Source organism: Periplaneta americana, chromosome 2 (genome assembly GCF_040183065.1).
Source record: "Periplaneta americana isolate PAMFEO1 chromosome 2, P.americana_PAMFEO1_priV1, whole genome shotgun sequence".
In the NCBI taxonomy this organism is placed as follows: Eukaryota; Metazoa; Arthropoda; class Insecta; order Blattodea; family Blattidae; genus Periplaneta; species Periplaneta americana.
In genome coordinates this window covers 218265016-218284235 of record NC_091118.1, presented here as the reverse complement: position 1 = coordinate 218284235, position 19220 = coordinate 218265016, and the positions used below count along the sequence as shown (strand labels likewise).

At 36.4% G+C, this 19220-nt stretch overlaps 1 protein-coding gene across 2 annotated transcripts in view; it reads left to right on the top strand.

Annotated features, from left to right (window-relative positions):
* The window catches only part of Mcr (macroglobulin complement-related), a 133037-nt gene that overhangs the window by 67653 nt on the left and 46164 nt on the right, over nt 1-19220 (top strand). For both annotated transcript variants that reach the window (XM_069819585.1, XM_069819584.1), the window contains 6 exons: nt 2488-2663; nt 2732-2983; nt 4546-4695; nt 5975-6114; nt 6602-6765; nt 17012-17235. In XM_069819585.1, coding sequence (XP_069675686.1) covers nt 2488-2663; nt 2732-2983; nt 4546-4695; nt 5975-6114; nt 6602-6765; nt 17012-17235 — 1106 coding nt within the window. The remainder of the gene's footprint in view (nt 1-2487; nt 2664-2731; nt 2984-4545; nt 4696-5974; nt 6115-6601; nt 6766-17011; nt 17236-19220) is intronic.

Here is a 19220-nt window from a genome sequence, read left to right as displayed (position 1 = left end):
TTGTATTCATGGTGTTTGACTTTATAATTCTTTGTCTGGCCGCATTAGAGTCGGGAAGGGTGACAGCTTTCTTGAACTTGTTGGATCTGATCATTAGATTTTCGAGGGAACATTTCATAGCTTCCATCTCACCATCGAAATTTGCTGTTAGGAGCCCGGTATGACGATAGAATGAAAATAATGATCAAGTTCCGCCAGCTCCTGCTCCACTGTCCATCTGTATCAATATGTTGCCAACTCTCCTGTGTTCCCCGCGATCTCCCGTATTTGCCCCTAATTTTTAACAATCTCCTGCTCCCGTATTTTTCTTCTCTTCGAGCATTTTTCTCCCTTAATTTTTTCATAATGTAAAAATCATTATTGTGAACATTTGATTTTGCTGTGAATGATGTTTATATGATGAATTTTGTTGTTCAAGAGATGCATTGCAATGTGCAGGCTTTTTAGAAAGTAATGCTTGCCAGAAATGAATTTCAGTGCTCACTCGTTAAAAATCAAACAATATTAATGTTATAAATTTAGAAAAAACAGGCTAATTTTATTCTAAGCATACCAAGTAGTAATGCTCATGGAGAGGACGTTTCATTTCATGAACAATAATTGGACAGATGTACGAAACAGGAGCACGACACATCTAATGAAATCAGAGCTGCAGTTGACTTCAACTATTAAGCGAGACAAAATCTGTCTCAAAATACTCTTAATTTAAGCCTAGCTGGCGAAGTGTAGAATAAAGTTATTCTTTAGTAATGGAAGGGAATAATTTGTCAAATTTCTACACCAAATTTTGTCGAATCCTTAATCTACCGTTATTTTCTTCAAAAAAAGTTGGCAACCCTGATAGTCATGATTCAGGTGGATGCTAGTGTGTATGGTTTCTAGGCTCGGTTGTTTAAGGAGACACTGACTTCTTACTGGTGGATTAAGTGCACTGTGTTTTCAAGCTGTGAATTTTCTTTTAGAAGAATATGTTCTCTATTGTTTGGGATTTCATCAATTTGTTGTAAATTTGTAACACTTTCTGCAAATTATTTTTCAGTAATTAATTTCCTTACTGTACTCCGTCCATTGTGAGAAAAAGCAACGTAAACAGAAGCACTTTGTTAGAAGTACAGGGCGGACAGCCTAATTTCCATTGTATGTGATTGGTGAACAGTTGAAGATAGAACGTTTATATGAAAGGAAAACTTAACAAGTTTCGAATCCTATCGGTAGATGGTGCACAGACACGGTTTCTTTTCATAGATTGTATCGATTGTCAAAATGGCGACACCACAGATGAAAGCACAAATTATGTTGTGGTATGCGGAGTTTAAATCAATTGTTAGAGTTCAAAGGGATATCGGCGAGTGTTTAACCATGATGATCCAATTGCTAAAAGCATTAAGAAGTGGCGCAATACTTTTTAGCTACAGGATCGGTGTTTAAGAAGCATGGTGGTGATTATAGAACATCCGACGAAATGGTTGCAAATGTTCAAGCCGCGTATGAGCGAAGCCCACGGAAGTCATTAAGAAGAGCTTCGCGGGAACTTCAAGTACTAAAATCAACATTGCAACGAATTGTCCACAAACGTCTCAAACTGTACGCATACAAAGTGCAGTTAATGCAACGTCTGGAGCCAGATGACAAACCCAAAATAGTGGAAGTCCACAAAACTATATCATCTGCAAATAGTGCTGTTTTCATGTTTGATTCCTCTAATAGGGAGGGTAAGTCATTTATATAAATATTGAATAAAGTTGTGCTGAGGACAGCGCCCTGAGGTAGACCTCAATATGTTTGTCTGTAACTAGAAAGTGAGTTATTGAATTTAGTAGCAATGAATCTTTGACTAAGGAATTCTGATATCCATCTGAACATATTGCTGGAGATACCTAATTTCTGGAATTTTAGTAATAATTTATTTCTCCAAACTGAGTCATATGCTAAATGAAAGTCAATAAATATTGCCAAGGTATCTTCTTTCTTGTTAAAACTATCTTTTATTTCTTGGCCGAGGTGTATGACTTGTTCATTGGTAGAGTGTAGTTGTCGAAAGCCGACTTGTCTTGGTGATAAAAGATTTTGGGATTCTAAATACCAGGTTAATCTGTTGGAGATCATGGACTCCATGGTTTTTGCTATCATGCTTAATAGTGCTATTGGTCGATAACTATTAACATCATGAGCAGGTTTCCCTTTTTTGTGAATTGCTACAATGATTGCTTTCTTCCAAGATGCAGGAATTGAGGTGTCCCATGATAAGTTGAAAATGGATAAAAGTACAGACTTGGCTTTTTCCCCCAGATGTTTCAAAAATTCTGAATTAATGTTGTCGGGACCAGAAGATTTCTTGGTTTTTAAATTTTGTATAGCTATAGGTAATTCTTTGGAAGTAAAATTTTGATGAAATATTTCAGTTTGTTGAGTATGTAATGTAAGTCTGGCAACAGCAACTGTGTCCTGTCAAATGGAATTGTGATTGTGACAAGTCTCGTGTGACAGGTTACGAAGAAGACAAGAAAGTCAGAGAGCGTCTGAATGACATCCAGTCGATGCGCATCACAGCAGACTATTCAGACAGCGATGGTGAGCACACAACTTCGCACATGCTGCTGCTGGCCCACTTCTCTCCCAGAAACCATCACATTAAAGTGTCCACGTCGACAAGAGATGCCAAGGTGAGTGGTGCACTTTTGGAATGCAACACGATTGTGTCTGAGCCCAGTTTAATGCTGAACTTGCGCAGGTGGGGGAATACATCATCCTGCACGTGCAGAGCAACTTCTACATGGAGGTGTTCAACTTCATCGTGATGTCCAAGGGCATCATCCTGCTTAATGGGGAGGAAAAGATGCAGACGACAATCCGCACCTTTGCCATCACTCTGAGTGCAGAGATGGCACCAGTCGCCACCGTGGTGGTGTATCATGTCGGTCACTACGGGGACATTGTGGCCGACAGTCTGACATTCCCTGTCAATGGCATCTCCCGCAACAATGTGAGTTACAGAATATTTCTCAGAGTTTTGTGAAAAGTTTCGTTTTACTTTTGAGTAATTGCGATAATTGAAAAATAATTAAGTAAATCAGAGGAGTTGATGTATGATGTCTGCATTTGGAGAAATCAATTTGCTGCTTAAGTTAATACGATAGCATAAATAAAGCATGTAGCACGTATGGGCGAATCCAGAAATGCATATAGAGTGTTAGTTGGGAGACCGGAGGGAAAAAGACCTTTAGGGAGGCCGAGACGTAGATGGGAGGATAATATTAAAATGGATTTGAGGGAGGTGGGGTATGATGATAGAGACTGGCTTAGTCTTGCACAGGATAGGGACCGATCGCGGGCTTATGTGAGGGCGGCAATGAACCTTCGGGTTCCTTAAAAGCCATTTGTAAGTAAGTAAGTAAATGGTTTAAACTTAGAAAAGCTGCTACACAAGGTCGTGCAATGTTGAATGATTTTTGAATTCAAAAGTGCTGTTATCTCTGTTAAGGATGTTGAATATTCCAGACGTCCTTCGTCAAGTAAAATTAATGAAAATATGATTCGTTTTAGGATGGGCGATTATGTGCTGTGGGTTCTTTGATCACAGGGATAAGTTGAACAGCAAATGTAGAGCATTTGTAAATTGTGGTTCTCACTACTAGAGGGAGTGGTAGGAAGAACTAATAATCATGGGAGAAAATGAAAATGAAACACAACAGAACTTTTAGAAGGGTTACAGTAAGTAAAATACTTGGTGCATACAACAAAGAGTCGGAGTGGATGACAAAAACGTAAATATTGGGTACATTGTGTCCTACAATATATTGGAGCTTAACAAGAGAGAAAGAAGTGTTGTTTTCTCTTATTTATTTTCAAACTGTTCTTAATATTCACTCCAGCACATTTTCATCTGTGTGCATGAGAGGTTTATGCTGTTGATTATTTGCCATGTGCAAGACCCCTATTTTTATCATCAGGACTCTGGAATCTTTAGTACCTTTATGATTCAATTCCGATTGGAATAAAGCGACACTTTGTCATGCCTGTGAAACCGTTCAAAAACGCCACAGCAACTTCGGGACAATGCTGCAGTTCTCATCACATGCTGACTGTTGCATTAGGTCTGGGAATGAGAATTCAACATGGATATATTGGGTTTATATGTTAATATGTTATGTTAGTGTTCCCTCATTTGTAAAACCCAAAGGTAACTAATTTTCAGACATGTTTATGTCTTACTCTTGTTATTGTAATGCTACAATTGAATAGTTATGCACTCCTGCACTGTCACTTTTGGAGAAATCTAGTTTTTTAATTTCTGAATTATGTTAATTTCAGATTCATAACAATATATTTTGAAATCAAAAAGATTAATGTTATATGACACACACACGTGCACGCATTCACTAATGCATATTCGACTTGATACTAGCTCTTCACTACATTGTTAAGTACTGTGCAGTGGCTGTATATTAATATTTTCTCTTATCAGAGTGTTACTCAAGTGCAACGTACTAGAATATCTCATACATCGCACATCATATTAAAATAGCATTGGCTTTGTTGTTACAGTTCACTGTATTCATTAACAACCGTAAAGCTAGGACAGGGGAGAGAGTTGAGGTTGCTATTTATGGCGAGCCAGGAGCATATGTCGGCTTGTCGGGCATTGATCGAGCATTCTACACTATGCAAGCTGGCAATGAACTCACATATGCTAAGGTAAGTCACAAATACTATACTACTATAGATACGTCTTGCAGTCTTGCCCCACGATGCATTATTTTACATATTTGTAAGGAGAGTGGAGTGAAGTAGTAGAAAGGATTCAGTGCAAAGGTATACAACCTGTACGTATTGCAATATTGTGGCTAAGTCTTAATTATATTCTTACTGTATATTTAGGAATTTTTAATAATAATAGAACAGCGCAAAATATGCATAAGTATAATCATCAACACTAGTGTTCGTCGCTCAGTTGCGTTATCGATAATTGTCTTTGTTCACACCACATGGTGCGGTATCTGTCACACTTTTGCCGCACCACAAGCACTCGCATTCAGGATCCAGTTGGTGGTAGCTTCTGTTCTTGCACTTTGAAGTGGAAACTATGGTTATGGTGTGTCGTAACTCATATAGCCCTTTCATCCAGTCTCTCCATACCATCGCGTTCGTGCTGTAGAAGTCGCTCCATATTTCGTTTTGCTTCATTTTCATGTCTTGTACAGTAGAATTCATCTTTCCTGGCACCAAAGGGACCAGGCTAGTTCCGGATACGAGATTTTGCTGGATAATTGAATAAATATCGGTATATACAAAAAAACTTCGTATTTCATGGTGTCAAATGTTGAAACTGCTGCCATGTGAAGCTTATTTCTCCATCTCTTGCTCGTAACTGAATAAACATAAAAACTGTGTGGATTTTCCTTATTAAAACACATCACACAACACAAATAATACATTAATTCCAGGTTCGAATATGCACTGAAAATTAAAGTTCGTGCGATCTTCCTAATGTGGCAACATTGACGGTCTGAATATAACTAAATAAACTGTGTGGATTTTCTTTATTAAAACACATCACACAACACAAATAATACATTAATTCCAGGTTCGAATATTCACTGAAAATGAAAGTTCGTGCGAACTTCCTAATGTGGCAAAATTGATGGCCCAGATTGTGGCAATGTGACAGATTAGCCAAAAGTGCCATTGTTTTGGTATTGCCGGTTATTTGGGTGCCAGTTACGATGGATTTTACTGTATTAGTTTCTCGTAGCTAGGGGTTGATGGCAGGAATAGTGTCATTCTCAGGTCGTGTTTTTCCCCTGTTAGTACATACATAAGCTGAGAGTATTAGGAAATTTTGTTCTCTGTTCTATTTGCTCTGTGTGAGTGCATAACTGTTTTGCAGTTAATGAATATTTCTGTACAACACTAGATGTTGTTGTCCTACTATGAATAAGCAGAATTGGTTAATTGCTTGAACTTATTTTCCTAGGTTATAACAAAAATGGCAGCCTTTGATGAAGAGACAAATGGCACATTCATACATAAGTGGTTCTCTCATGAAGGCAATCCAGACGAGATAGTTTACTTCCCCTCTTCAACATATGGTATTGATGCCAATCGCACATTTGCGTAAGTACAGGCAAACACTAGAAATTTCTGATTGTTTTCAGATCTACTCTTTATATCTGTTTTTTCTCTATTTGAATCTCACTCTTTGAATGAAACAAGTCAAAAAGCTGAGTCAACCTTATAATTTACTTCATGTTATGTTTTTCTATGCAATGTTATTTGCAGAACTGGACTGGCTTTGAGTCACTGTTTGTAGAAACCTCGCACCTTGTAAAATTTAGTTTTGTAGATGAAGTCCTTGATATTTGCCAACTTTGTATAATCTGCTGGTTCCATTCTGTACAGTGTTAGCCAGGAAGTTTATTCAGTTCATTAACATCGCAACCATGATCACCTGTTCCATTTCCTTTATATATTCAGTGTAATGTACAGTACAGTTGCTTTCGGATTGCTCTGCTGACAAGCAATATAATAATTAAGTTACTTCTGATCTCATAGTCAGCAATATCTCATGACTCATGACATGGACCAAATGCGACTGTTGCAGGTACGCAGGTCTGATTGTGTTCAGTGATGTGCTTGTGCCTCGGCGGCCAGACTTCTGCAACACATCGCAAGGCCTGCAAGAGTGTCTGGATGGCAGATGCTACCGAGCAAACAAGAAGTGTGACGGCGTGCTGGACTGCGAGGATGGCACTGATGAAGCTAATTGTGAGTTGACATCTGTCCGTCCAATACGTGATTAAATCTTAAATACTGAGACTAGGAACACAACACTCAGTACTATCTATACATATGCGTTCATTCAATAGATATTTAAATCTTAAATAGTGAGACTAGGAACACAACACTCAGTACTATCTATACATATGCGTTCATTCAATAGATATTTAAATCTTAAATACTGAGACTAGGAACACAACACTCAGTACTATCTATACATATGCGTTCATTCAATAGATATTTAAATCTTAAATACTGAGACTAGGAACACAACACTCAGTACTATCTATACATATGCGTTCATTCAATAGATATTTAAATCTTAAATACTGAGACTAGGAACACAACACTCAGTACTATCTATACATATGCGTTCATTCAATAGATATTTAAATCTTAAATACTGAGACTAGGAACACAACACTCAGTACTATCTATACATATGCGTTCATTCAATAGATATTTAAATCTTAAATACTGAGACTAGGAACACAACACTCAGTACTATCTATACATATGCGTTCATTCAATAGATATTTAAATCTTAAATACTCAGACTAGGAACACAACACTCAGTACTATCTATACATATGCGTTCATTCAATAGATATTTAACTCTTAAATACTGAGACTAGGAACACAACACTCAGTACTATCTATACATATGCGTTCATTCAATAGATATTTAAATCTTAAATACTCAGACTAGGAACACAACACTCAGTACTATCTATACATATGCGTTCATTCAATAGATATTTAAATCTTAAATACTGAGACTAGGAACACAACACTCAGTACTATCTATACATATGCGTTCATTCAATAGATATTTAAATCTTAAATACTGAGACTAGGAACACAACACTCAGTACTATCTATACATATGCGTTCATTCAATAGATATTTAAATCTTAAATACTCAGACTAGGAACACAACACTCAGTACTATCTATACATATGCGTTCATTCAATAGATATTTAAATCTTAAATACTCAGACTAGGAACACAACACTCAGTACTATCTATACATATGCGTTCATTCAATAGATATTTAAATCTTAAATACTCAGACTAGGAACACAACACTCAGTACTATCTATACATATGCGTTCATTCAATAGATATTTAAATCTTAAATACTCAGACTAGGAACACAACACTCAGTACTATCTATACATATGCGTTCATTCAATAGATATTTAACTCTTAAATACTGAGACTAGGAACACAACACTCAGTACTATCTATACATATGCGTTCATTCAATAGATATTTAACTCTTAAATACTGAGACTAGGAACACAACACTCAGTACTATCTATACATATGCGTTCATTCAATAGATATTTAACTCTTAAATACTGAGACTAGGAACACAACACTCAGTACTATCTATACATATGCGTTCATTCAATAGATATTTAAATCTTAAATACTGAGACTAGGAACACAACACTCAGTACTATCTATACATATGCGTTCATTCAATAGATATTTAACTCTTAAATACTGAGACTAGGAACACAACACTCAGTACTATCTATACATATGCGTTCATTCAATAGATATTTAAATCTTAAATACTCAGACTAGGAACACAACACTCAGTACTATCTATACATATGCGTTCATTCAATAGATATTTAAATCTTAAATACTCAGACTAGGAACACAACACTCAGTACTATCTATACATATGCGTTCATTCAATAGATATTTAACTCTTAAATACTGAGACTAGGAACACAACACTCAGTACTATCTATACATATGCGTTCATTCAATAGATATTTAAATCTTAAATACTCAGACTAGGAACACAACACTCAGTACTATCTATACATATGCGTTCATTCAATAGATATTTAACTCTTAAATACTCAGACTAGGAACACAACACTCAGTACTATCTATACATATGCGTTCATTCAATAGATATTTAAATCTTAAATACTCAGACTAGGAACACAACACTCAGTACTATCTATACATATGCGTTCATTCAATAGATATTTAACTCTTAAATACTGAGACTAGGAACACAACACTCAGTACTATCTATACATATGCGTTCATTTAATAGATATTTAACTCTTAAATACTGAGACTAGGAACACAACACTCAGTACTATCTATACATATGCGTTCATTCAATAGATATTTAAATCTTAAATACTGAGACTAGGAACACAACACTCAGTACTATCTATACATATGCGTTCATTCAATAGATATTTAAATCTTAAATACTGAGACTAGGAACACAACACTCAGTACTATCTATACATATGCGTTCATTCAATAGATATTTAAATCTTAAATACTGAGACTAGGAACACAACATTCAGTACTATCTATACATATGCGTTCATTCAATAGATATTTAAATCTTAAATACTGAGACTAGGAACACAACACTCAGTACTATCTATACATATGCGTTCATTCAATAGATATTTAAATCTTAAATACTGAGACTAGGAACACAACACTCAGTACTATCTATACATATGCGTTCATTCAATAGATATTTAAATCTTAAATACTGAGACTAGGAACACAACACTCAGTACTATCTATACATATGCGTTCATTCAATTGATATTTAAATCTTAAATACTGAGACTAGGAACACAACACTCAGTACTATCTATACATATGCGTTCATTCAATAGATATTTAAATCTTAAATACTGAGACTAGTTCACTAGGTAACACATAATTAAACCATTTAATTTTGCTGTGTTTTGTTTAAGAGTCTCAAATATGTTGCAAAATCGAATGGAGGGATGATTCTAGATACATCAGGGCCTCTGACAAGTGAAATGATAATAAAATTTATGAATACAAAATCAACCGAAGCAAATACGAACAGGAACACAACGTATTATGCTGAACCGATATTAACAGTCTCAGTAGCATAAGTCGTTACGGCATTGGTCTATTGAACGAGTTAATAATAGTAGCTCAAGGTCCGAATCTCTCACAATCTTCTTTTTTTAATTACAAATTTTCCCCTGTATATGAGTCACACAAAGCTATGTTTATGTGGTGACATCTCTTAGAATATGCCCAAACTCTAGTAAATAATAAACTTCCCTCTCTCTTTCAAGCAATACTCCTGTCTGTTAATAAAATGTTCTGTCTCGTCATTACGCAAGAAGATGGAAGAAAGAAGACAACTCCATCCACAATTCATTGCCCTGGTTAGCGTAGATTATCCTGCGTCGATGGAGGCCAGAGAGATTGGAGTCCCATTGTCAAATGCCAAGCTGTGGGCTAAATTTTTTGTTGAGAATGGTGAAGTTGTGAATCATCCCATTCCTGATTGGCCGCACATCTCTACAAGGGAAGAGGATGCCATGTTATTGAGAGGAGTTGAGAACCACCTCTTTAGAACTGCCTCTCAACTCAAGATGGTGTCCAACTTTACAGCTTCCCCACACACCACGAGATGTTTTAGAGAGCGTGGCATACGGTGTCTTCGAGCTGTGAGGAGAGAACATGTGATGATGGAGCATGCCGTGGACCGTCTAGCGTATGCTACTCTCCGATGGGACTTCTATTGGAGAAATATTTTTGGAACGCATCCGCTGTCAGTTTAGGCAGATTTGGGTAGATATGATGCATTCCAAAAATATTTCTACAAGCACATTTTGATAAATGTAATGATCCCTTCTGCCCGATATCCAGAAAGAACATTTTCCTTCCACCAACCGGATTCAGAGATGGTTAACAAGGAGCCCTGATGTCAACCTGGTCGACTGGCCTCCAAAATCACCAAATATTAATTCGATTGAAAATTTGTGGCCTGCAGTGAAACGGATCCTACGCTCTAATTGGGCAGAACAATCATCCATTTGGACAGCTGACGAATTGTGGGACAGAGTTCTAGATGAGTGGGAGGAAGTGGCTATGAATTCAGACCTGTTCCATAATCTTGTGGACTCCATGCCACACAGAATGAGGGCAGTTGTTGACGCAGGTGGTTTGTGGACGAGATACTAGTCCCCACCACAGGCCTTTTTTTGTTATTATATTAACAAATTGTTTGTTTTTTGTTTATTAAAGTATTTATTTATATTTGATATGCGTCGGGATGTGAAACAAGTATTTTTGTTTATACAGGCCAGGTCTCGTCTATTAATAACCAACAGGTGATGGGCAATAATATTTTTAAAAGGCAGGCATAACGAAGTTTATGAACAAGTGCCATTTCACATTTAAACTAATAAATAAATTAAAAACTAACATAAAAAAATATTTCTACCATACTGAGAGACGAACTCACAACCTCTAGTACGGATGTCAGACATCTTACCACTGGGCCACACTCAGCACGTACAGTTGGGACGTTCGTTCTGTGCCGGTGAGAATCATGTGGTAGCTAGCCAGTGAGCCTACACTCTCGCACATGCGCAGAATATGGCAAGTGGCCAGTCTCGCAGAAAGCCTTGGCTGTGTAACATCGTCCTGCCACGTGCGTGATAATTGCTGTTTGTTAGTTTAGTTAGTTCATATTCGTATTGTTTATTTATTATCGTGGCAAATTGCAGTTGTGTGTGTTTGTGTAGACTAAAATGCCTCCTATTCAGTCTAAACTTGGCGCAAAAACACTGCATAGCCAAACTCGGGAAGTTGTGAACAATATACATTCTTTCATGAAGAGTGAAGCAGCTTCTGGAGACTTTTTAATACCGCTGAAAAAGGTGCAAGAACGAGTGAGTGCAGCAACTAAAGTGCCCGAAAGAACAATAAGAAAGATAATTAAAGAAGGGAAACAGTGTGAGGAAGAAGGGACCTCTTTTGGAACGCCCGGTAAAGTTCGTGTACCGAAACGCATCACAGATGTTGATGATTTTGATAAAAGAGTTATACGACAGACAATTTATAATTTTTATATAAATGAGAAAACAGTGCCCACTGTCAGTAAACTGCTACCTAAACTAAAAGATGCCATAAACTTTAATGGCGGTAGTACAAGTTTAAAGATCATTTTACGTGATATGGGGTTTAAATGGAAGAAGACAAGAAATAATAAAGCGGTATTACAGGAAAGGCATGATATTCGAGAACAGCGTGTATCATATTTACGCGCAATAAAGAAATACAGAGAAGAAGGTAGGCCTCTAATATACGAGGATGAAACGTATATTCATAGCACGCATACAAGACCAAAAAATTGGAGTGATGATAAAACCTCAGGTTTACTGGCGCCTATTTCGAAAGGACCTAGGCTTATTATTGTTCATGCAGGGGGTCGAGCGGGTTTTGTACCTGGCACATTTCTGATGTTTAAATCGAACAGGAAAACTGGAGACTACCATCATGAAATGAATGCCAACAATTACCAGAAGTGGATAACGGAAAAGTTGATTCCGAATTTGCCCCCTAGATCTGTTTTTATAATAGATAACGCACCTTACCATAACGTGCAGTTGCATAAAGCTCCCTCAAGTAATTAAAAGAAAAGTGATATGCAGGACTGGCTTAGAAGAAACAATAGGAAAATATGCTGAAAGTGGAGCTTTACGGGCTCATTAAAACACATAAGCCACTTCATAAAACTTACGTGATTGACAATCTCTTAGCTATGAATGGACATTGTGTACTCAGATTGCCGCCGTATTCACCTGAGCTAAATCCATTGGAATTGATTTGGGCAGATATCAAGCAGTGGGTAGCCGGTCAAAACACAACTTTTAAATTAGAGCAAGTGATGAAATTGTGCCAACAACAGGTTGATGACATCAGTGTAGAAAAATGGGAAAAAGTATGTGAACATGTTGAAAAAATCGAAGATGAATATATTGAACAGGAAGGAATTATGGAAAATGTAATTGAAAGCTTCATAATTACGGGCGGAGACAGCAGTAGTGAAAGCGACGATGCTGAAGATGATGATCATAACGAAAATCACGACGACAATGGTGGTGATATATCTGGTATCGAAAGTTTGTCTGATGATTAGATATATTGATTGCGTCTGTTTCTCTTCATTGCTATACAATTGAACCATGGATATCATGTTATGTTTATAATCAGTTTTTATTTATTATAACACGTTTGATGTGATAAGTGATACTGGACAACTGTGAGTGGAATGCGCTGTTCATCGCACATCCTGGAACCAACTGCGCATGATGATGTCACTACACGCTGCAGATCCCAGCCGAGGCGGTAAGTCACGTGTTTCTATAAACTCACTCTGTTGCTCAAGTAACCAAGCACACCGGCACAGAACGACCGTCCCAACTGTAAGGTTGACTACATTGTAAACGGACGACTTTCAATGAAGAAACACCACAGCAATGCCTTGCAGTGGGTTACGTTTACACGAGTGAACCGCACATTTCTATCAACCAAGAGTCGGCCCATTCTTTTGCCATTCAAGTGTACAATAACGAAAACAAATGAGGGTGAAACAAGCAATGCAGTGGCATGCTGTCTTATTACTTGCCGGTTAAATTTTGAAAACGCAGTTGATTATTTCTTAACAGTTGAGCTTCATGCAATCTGAAACCAGTAGTGTAATTGGGGGTACCATAGGTGGCTGTAGGCAACACCTACTTACTTACTTTTTTTCTTTTTTCAGATGTAGCCGTCGCCTACTTACTTATGCATAATTGATAAAACAATAATTGTATTTCAAAAAGGAAAAAATTGTATTCTATATATGAATTAAATTGTTTGTTAAATGTAAAAATTGCACTCAAGTACCACTCAATGACACTAGATGGCATTGGTTTTACTCAGGATAGTGTAGCCATATGCATCATATCAAAACCACTAAAAACAGATTCATATTCTGACAAAAAAAGAAAGTGAGACTAAATAGACAATATTCAAGCTAATGCAGAGGAAAACAGTTTTAATGGAAATGTTGTATAAAACAATTATTCTTCTGTTTCTAGCCATGAAGATTTTGAAGAAGAAAGGCAATTATCTTGGCTAGGTTTTAGGTTGTAAACTTTACAGTCATGTTTCAATCCTTGGCCCTGATAAGTCTCGAGATGCAGGTTTGCTTTCTGAAAAATGGGCTACTCGTAAGAAACCTCTTCTGCTACCACAAATGAAATCATTAAGAAATAAATTAAGTCGACAGTCATTTCATGAAAAGTACAAAAAGGTTGAAGATTTTGGCATTAGATAAGAAAGAAGCAATAAAAGAACACTGAAAGTAAGCTGGAAATGCACTTTGAATCTACAGAGAGAGTTTTTAATGGAGTTTACCATTTAGCAAAAGAAGATCACCCTTATTATGACCATCCAAATTTAATCCTGCTCCAACAGACTCTACACTCTAGGTATAGTTGAGCACATAACATAGGCTCGAATTCAGAAAATGATTAGGGAAGAAGTTGGTGGTAGAGATTTAGAAAAGTTTGATTTTATTTGATGAATACACTACCTACCTTAAGTAAGAAGACAACTTTGATCATCTATATGAGAACTGTCATAGATGAAGGAATCATTACTATTTCTTATAGACTTAAATGAACTAGAAAATCAAAAAGCTGCAACAATAAAGGATGGTTTATTGAACTGCTTAGCTTCTTGCTGGTTAGGTTAAGGATTTCTTCAAAAGTCATTAGTGTGCTTTGTTAGTGATGAGGCAAATAGGCTTGGAGTGAGTACTTTGTTACTGGAACAATTTACAAACATTCTGCCTTAATCAAAGGCTTGAGCTTGCAATTAGTGATGCAGTCTGTGACATATTGCATCTTGTGGATAAATTATACAGTATTAATACCAGTCGTCAAAAAACATCAGGGGACTTGGAAGTGTAGCCACAAAACTGGGAGTACAGTTTAAAAATAATCGGTAAAATACTTTATATTTGCTGCGTTTCCAGTACCACAGCTATAGGACAACCTTGGCTGTGGGATATAGAAAAGGAACAAGAAAAGTTGAAGTTCTCATGACTATTGAAAAAAGTAACAGAGAAAGATCTTCTTGATTTAACTCCTTTTTTTTAGCAAACAATCTTCAGGAGAGGTGTATTCTACCAAAGGCTGATAGGATTATTAAAAGAACAATTTAACAAGAACAGTCCAGAAGAATTTACAAGACAAGCTCAGGAAAGAATAAATTGAGGCCAGTTTTAAGAAATAGAATGGAAGAGTGTGATCCCAAAACACTTTCAGTCCATTTTGTGAAAGGACTAGCTAGTTTTTTATTCACTGGTCTACAGACTGAGTGAATTTTCAAGTGACATGTACAGTAACACAAACTTTTAGACAAGAATTATTGGCGTTGTTTTGGAAGAAATAAAACTTAAAATATAATGGTAGAGATCTCAAAAAATCATATATTATATGCATAAATCATAAAAATGGCCAAATGCACTGAGTGAGTTTTGGAAGATCACATTCTTCAATTACTTTCCTATAATAAATTTATTTATGCTCGACCATGCCAAAATGTAGTAATTATACACCTGGTAGCAGTCCTTTAATGCATGTCATTAAAGTTCAGGTTTTCGATTATTCTCGGATATGCAATGGAAAGACAACTAGGGAAACATCACGGAGGCTGGAAATCCAATACTGTCGCAGAAGGTTATGTTCTGTTACTATAATAATTAGCGTTAATTGTAAATTATATTCAAATAAATTCAATTTGTCATCTCGTTTTTCAATGTCGAATTCAATTTCAAGGTTATATCGAGATTAATGTTTATCTTACTCTCTAGATTATATCAAGGTCGTCGACATTCGTTTCCCGGAAAAAATCAATACTTTCGCGTCTGCGCACATCTCACAATTTATGAAGTAGGCTATTGCACTCACTCACATAACAATAACATGAATACTTATGAATAATTTCAAGTTAGAAATATGGTCGAGCATAAAAAGTCGTATGAATCTTGCCTATAATGGTAATTAAGACGCTCGTATGAAAATTATGAAACTCCTTTCATAACCATCCTCGCGTCTTAATTACTATCATTACAGGCTCGTTGCATAATGTACTATAAAATTATTAATTAAAGTAGTATTGAAAATAGTTTGGAAAGATGCTGTTTTATCATCATTCAATGAAAGTGAAGGAAAAAGAGTTAATTGATGAACAGCTTAAAAAATATGATGTTTTGGTAAATGACTTAAACGTATTAGATCCAGATACCTGGCCAGAGATGTCAACATATTATATGCAAAGGAGTCAGTTGAAAGACTTAGTAAGATGTTCCAACTTAATGCAAAAACAATAAAAATGGTTTTATGGACTACTTGCAAACAGGGGGTCGAAAAATCCCTTCTGAATTGATCCCAATAGAACACTGTCAAACAATTATCCTAATAAACTCTGCTGAATGTGCAATGAACAATGTAGTTACAAGTACAAGAAGTCAGCAAATAACATCTCTATTCTTCATAAAGTTTAATAATCTAGCGGAACTCAATTCCTTATGTAAGCACATGGCTTCTGCAATGTACAGCAGCTGAAGATTTAAAAGCAAGATAAGAGACAAGCAGAAAATGTTGATGAGATAAAATATAGTGAATGTGGAAAAATACGGAAGATCTTATAAAATAGTATTTCAAGTTCGTATAGATGCATAAAATAAGATTTTAAAAGTTTTAATGTAAAATAAGCATTACACGTTTTTATAAATACAGTAAGGTACTGTATAATTGGTGGAGTGGGCAGTAGGGCAAGATTCTGCTGCTGGTATTTAATAGTGCATTGTAGTTGAACCTATAGAGGTAATGAAATCCAATCCTTAATGGTCATCTGTGTGTTCTTTACGTTATCCACAACTTGTAAACCCTCTAATAATGACCGTGGTATGATGAAAGGAAACTATAGAACAACAAAAAATGTATTAAGTCCCAACCAGAGGGCTAGCCACTTTTTTTACAACTACACCTCTGTCTGAAACCATCACATAGGTCTACCATTCCACATCTCTATTTCATTGTAATACTGGAATATGAGTATCAGATGTAAACAACTTTAACAACTGATAACTCAGATATTTTTCGTCGGAGACCCTGGGTTCCTCATAGAAAATTGCTTGTCTACAACCCTTCCATAACCAGATAAATTTCTTCCATTGAATTCTGAAACGCACTGTATAATGGTTCGGCTGTTCTACTTTATGGTCTCTTGCGATTCTGCCATAGTCAAGAAGTTGACTGTGAAGAAGTGATGCAAACTTTGGGCTTCGGCAGAAGCCTGCCATCCTTCCTTCATTGTTTTGTCATAGATCATCCTATGTTTCAGGTGGTCATTACAATGAAACAAAGCTGGCACTGTTCCGGAAGTTCCGCTTCAACCGGATACAACGTCAATACGAAAACGTGTGGCTGTGGCAGGATGTGAACATCGGCCCTCATGGACGCTACCTGTTTACCATCCCTGTTCCTGAGCGTCCTGCCCACTGGATGGTGTCAGCGTTCAGTGTGAGCCCCACTATGGGGTTTGGAATGCTGTCCAAAGCTATTGAAGTTAGTCCCACACTGCAGTTTGCTTTAATTATATTTTGGCCTCACAACTGTTACTGGCTTGTTTCCACTAATGTCAACTTCTTCCCACTTGTACAATTTGTGAAAGGGCGTAGGAAGTCTGAGTGAGCTTATTCCTATTTGTTGCGAGAGGAATGAATGGAGTAATGATAGATCTGGAGATAGAATTTTATTATCTTGAGCTACATACAGCAAATCTATCACATGAAGTCGGTGGCTTTAGTTTCTGTGAATGGAAGTCATTCTTCCCATTTTCTGCATCTAAAGAAATGTCATTCGTGTTTGGATTGTTATATGATCTGCAAACCACATAATTACACGAGAAATCCACATTTACAAGCCTAAAGGTAAACGAAAAACTCAACAGTACTTCAAAACTAAGGCAAGGTATTACTGATAAACCCGCTTCTGAAATCAAAATTACTATATTTTCTCGAATACCCCTTCAAGTTCCGTAAATATACAAGTAAAATTACGGATGCATGGCTTATTCGAAATTAAGTTGGCAACATTGTCTGATTTTTCTCTCGCACAACTCTTAAGATGGTAGCACTTCCCGTGTGTCTATTTTAACATTGTTAAATGCAGTTTGGACTAGCAGTATATGTGTCAGAATCAAGTTCAAGTGTGATAAGTGTAAGTTTGTGCGTGTTATGTTTTCATTTCTGAAAATGAGTAGAGGGTGATTCTGATCGAATTTGTAGAAATTGTTGCTAGATTAAATAGTATGACATATTTGCACAAAACTATGTTCTAAATTGAAAGGTTGCTCCATTGCCTCTAATATGTATTATGGAAATATTTCTTTAGATAATTCTGATTTACTTTTTATATATTTTTTAAGAGTCTAGCAAATGATCGGATTCAACCTGAACTTGGAGGATGAATCCGATCACATGTCGGGTGATTCTTAACATTCAAATTGAACACCTGAAATTACATTATCGCAATACAATGACGAACATTTATGTATAACTAATAACACAATTAACGTGTTTAAGCAGTTTCTGAGCAATTGATCTTTGGTCTTTTTGGTCTGGAAAAGATTATATAAGTTCAATAAATTAAAACTTAAGAGCAAAAACATTCACTGCTCAGTCCTGCCTCAGGTATTCAGTCACTTAACTTAAAATTTACTTACATTTGCCATATATAAACTGTTTTCTCTCTTTGATCCCCACACAAATCTCACAATACAATTAAGAAACAGCACTATTATAATGCCTAGAGACAGCAGGTGATTCCCTTTGTAGAATGGGACTTTGGCCATGTAATCAACCAATACAATTAAGAAACAGCACTATTATAATGCTTAGAGACAGCAGGTGATTCCCTTTGTAGAATGGGACTTTGGCCATGTAATCAACCAATACAATTAAGAAACAGCACTATTATAATACCTAGATACAGCAGGTGATTCCCTTTGTAGAATGGGACTTTGGCCATGTAATCAACCAATACAATTAAGAAACAGCACTATTATAATACCTAGAGACAGCAGGTGATTCCCTTTGTAGAATGGGACTTTGGCCATGTAATCAACCAATACAATTAAGAAACAGCACTATTATAATGCTTAGAGACAGCAGGTGATTCCCTTTGTAGAATGGGACTTTGGCCATGTAATCAACCAATACAATTAAGAAACAGCACTATTATAATACCTAGAGACAGCAGGTGATTCCCTTTGTAGAATGGGACTTTGGCCATGTAATCAACCAATACAATTAAGAAACAGCACTATTATAATGCTTAGAGACAGCAGGTGATTCCCTTTGTAGAATGGGACTTTGGCCATGTAATCAACCAATACAATTAAGAAACAGCACTATTATAATGCCTAGAGACAGCAGGTGACTCCCTTTGTAGAATGGGACTTTGGCCATGTAATCAACCAATACAATTAAGAAACGGCACTATTATACAGCAGGTGATTCTCTTTGTAGAAGAGGATTTTCATCATGTAA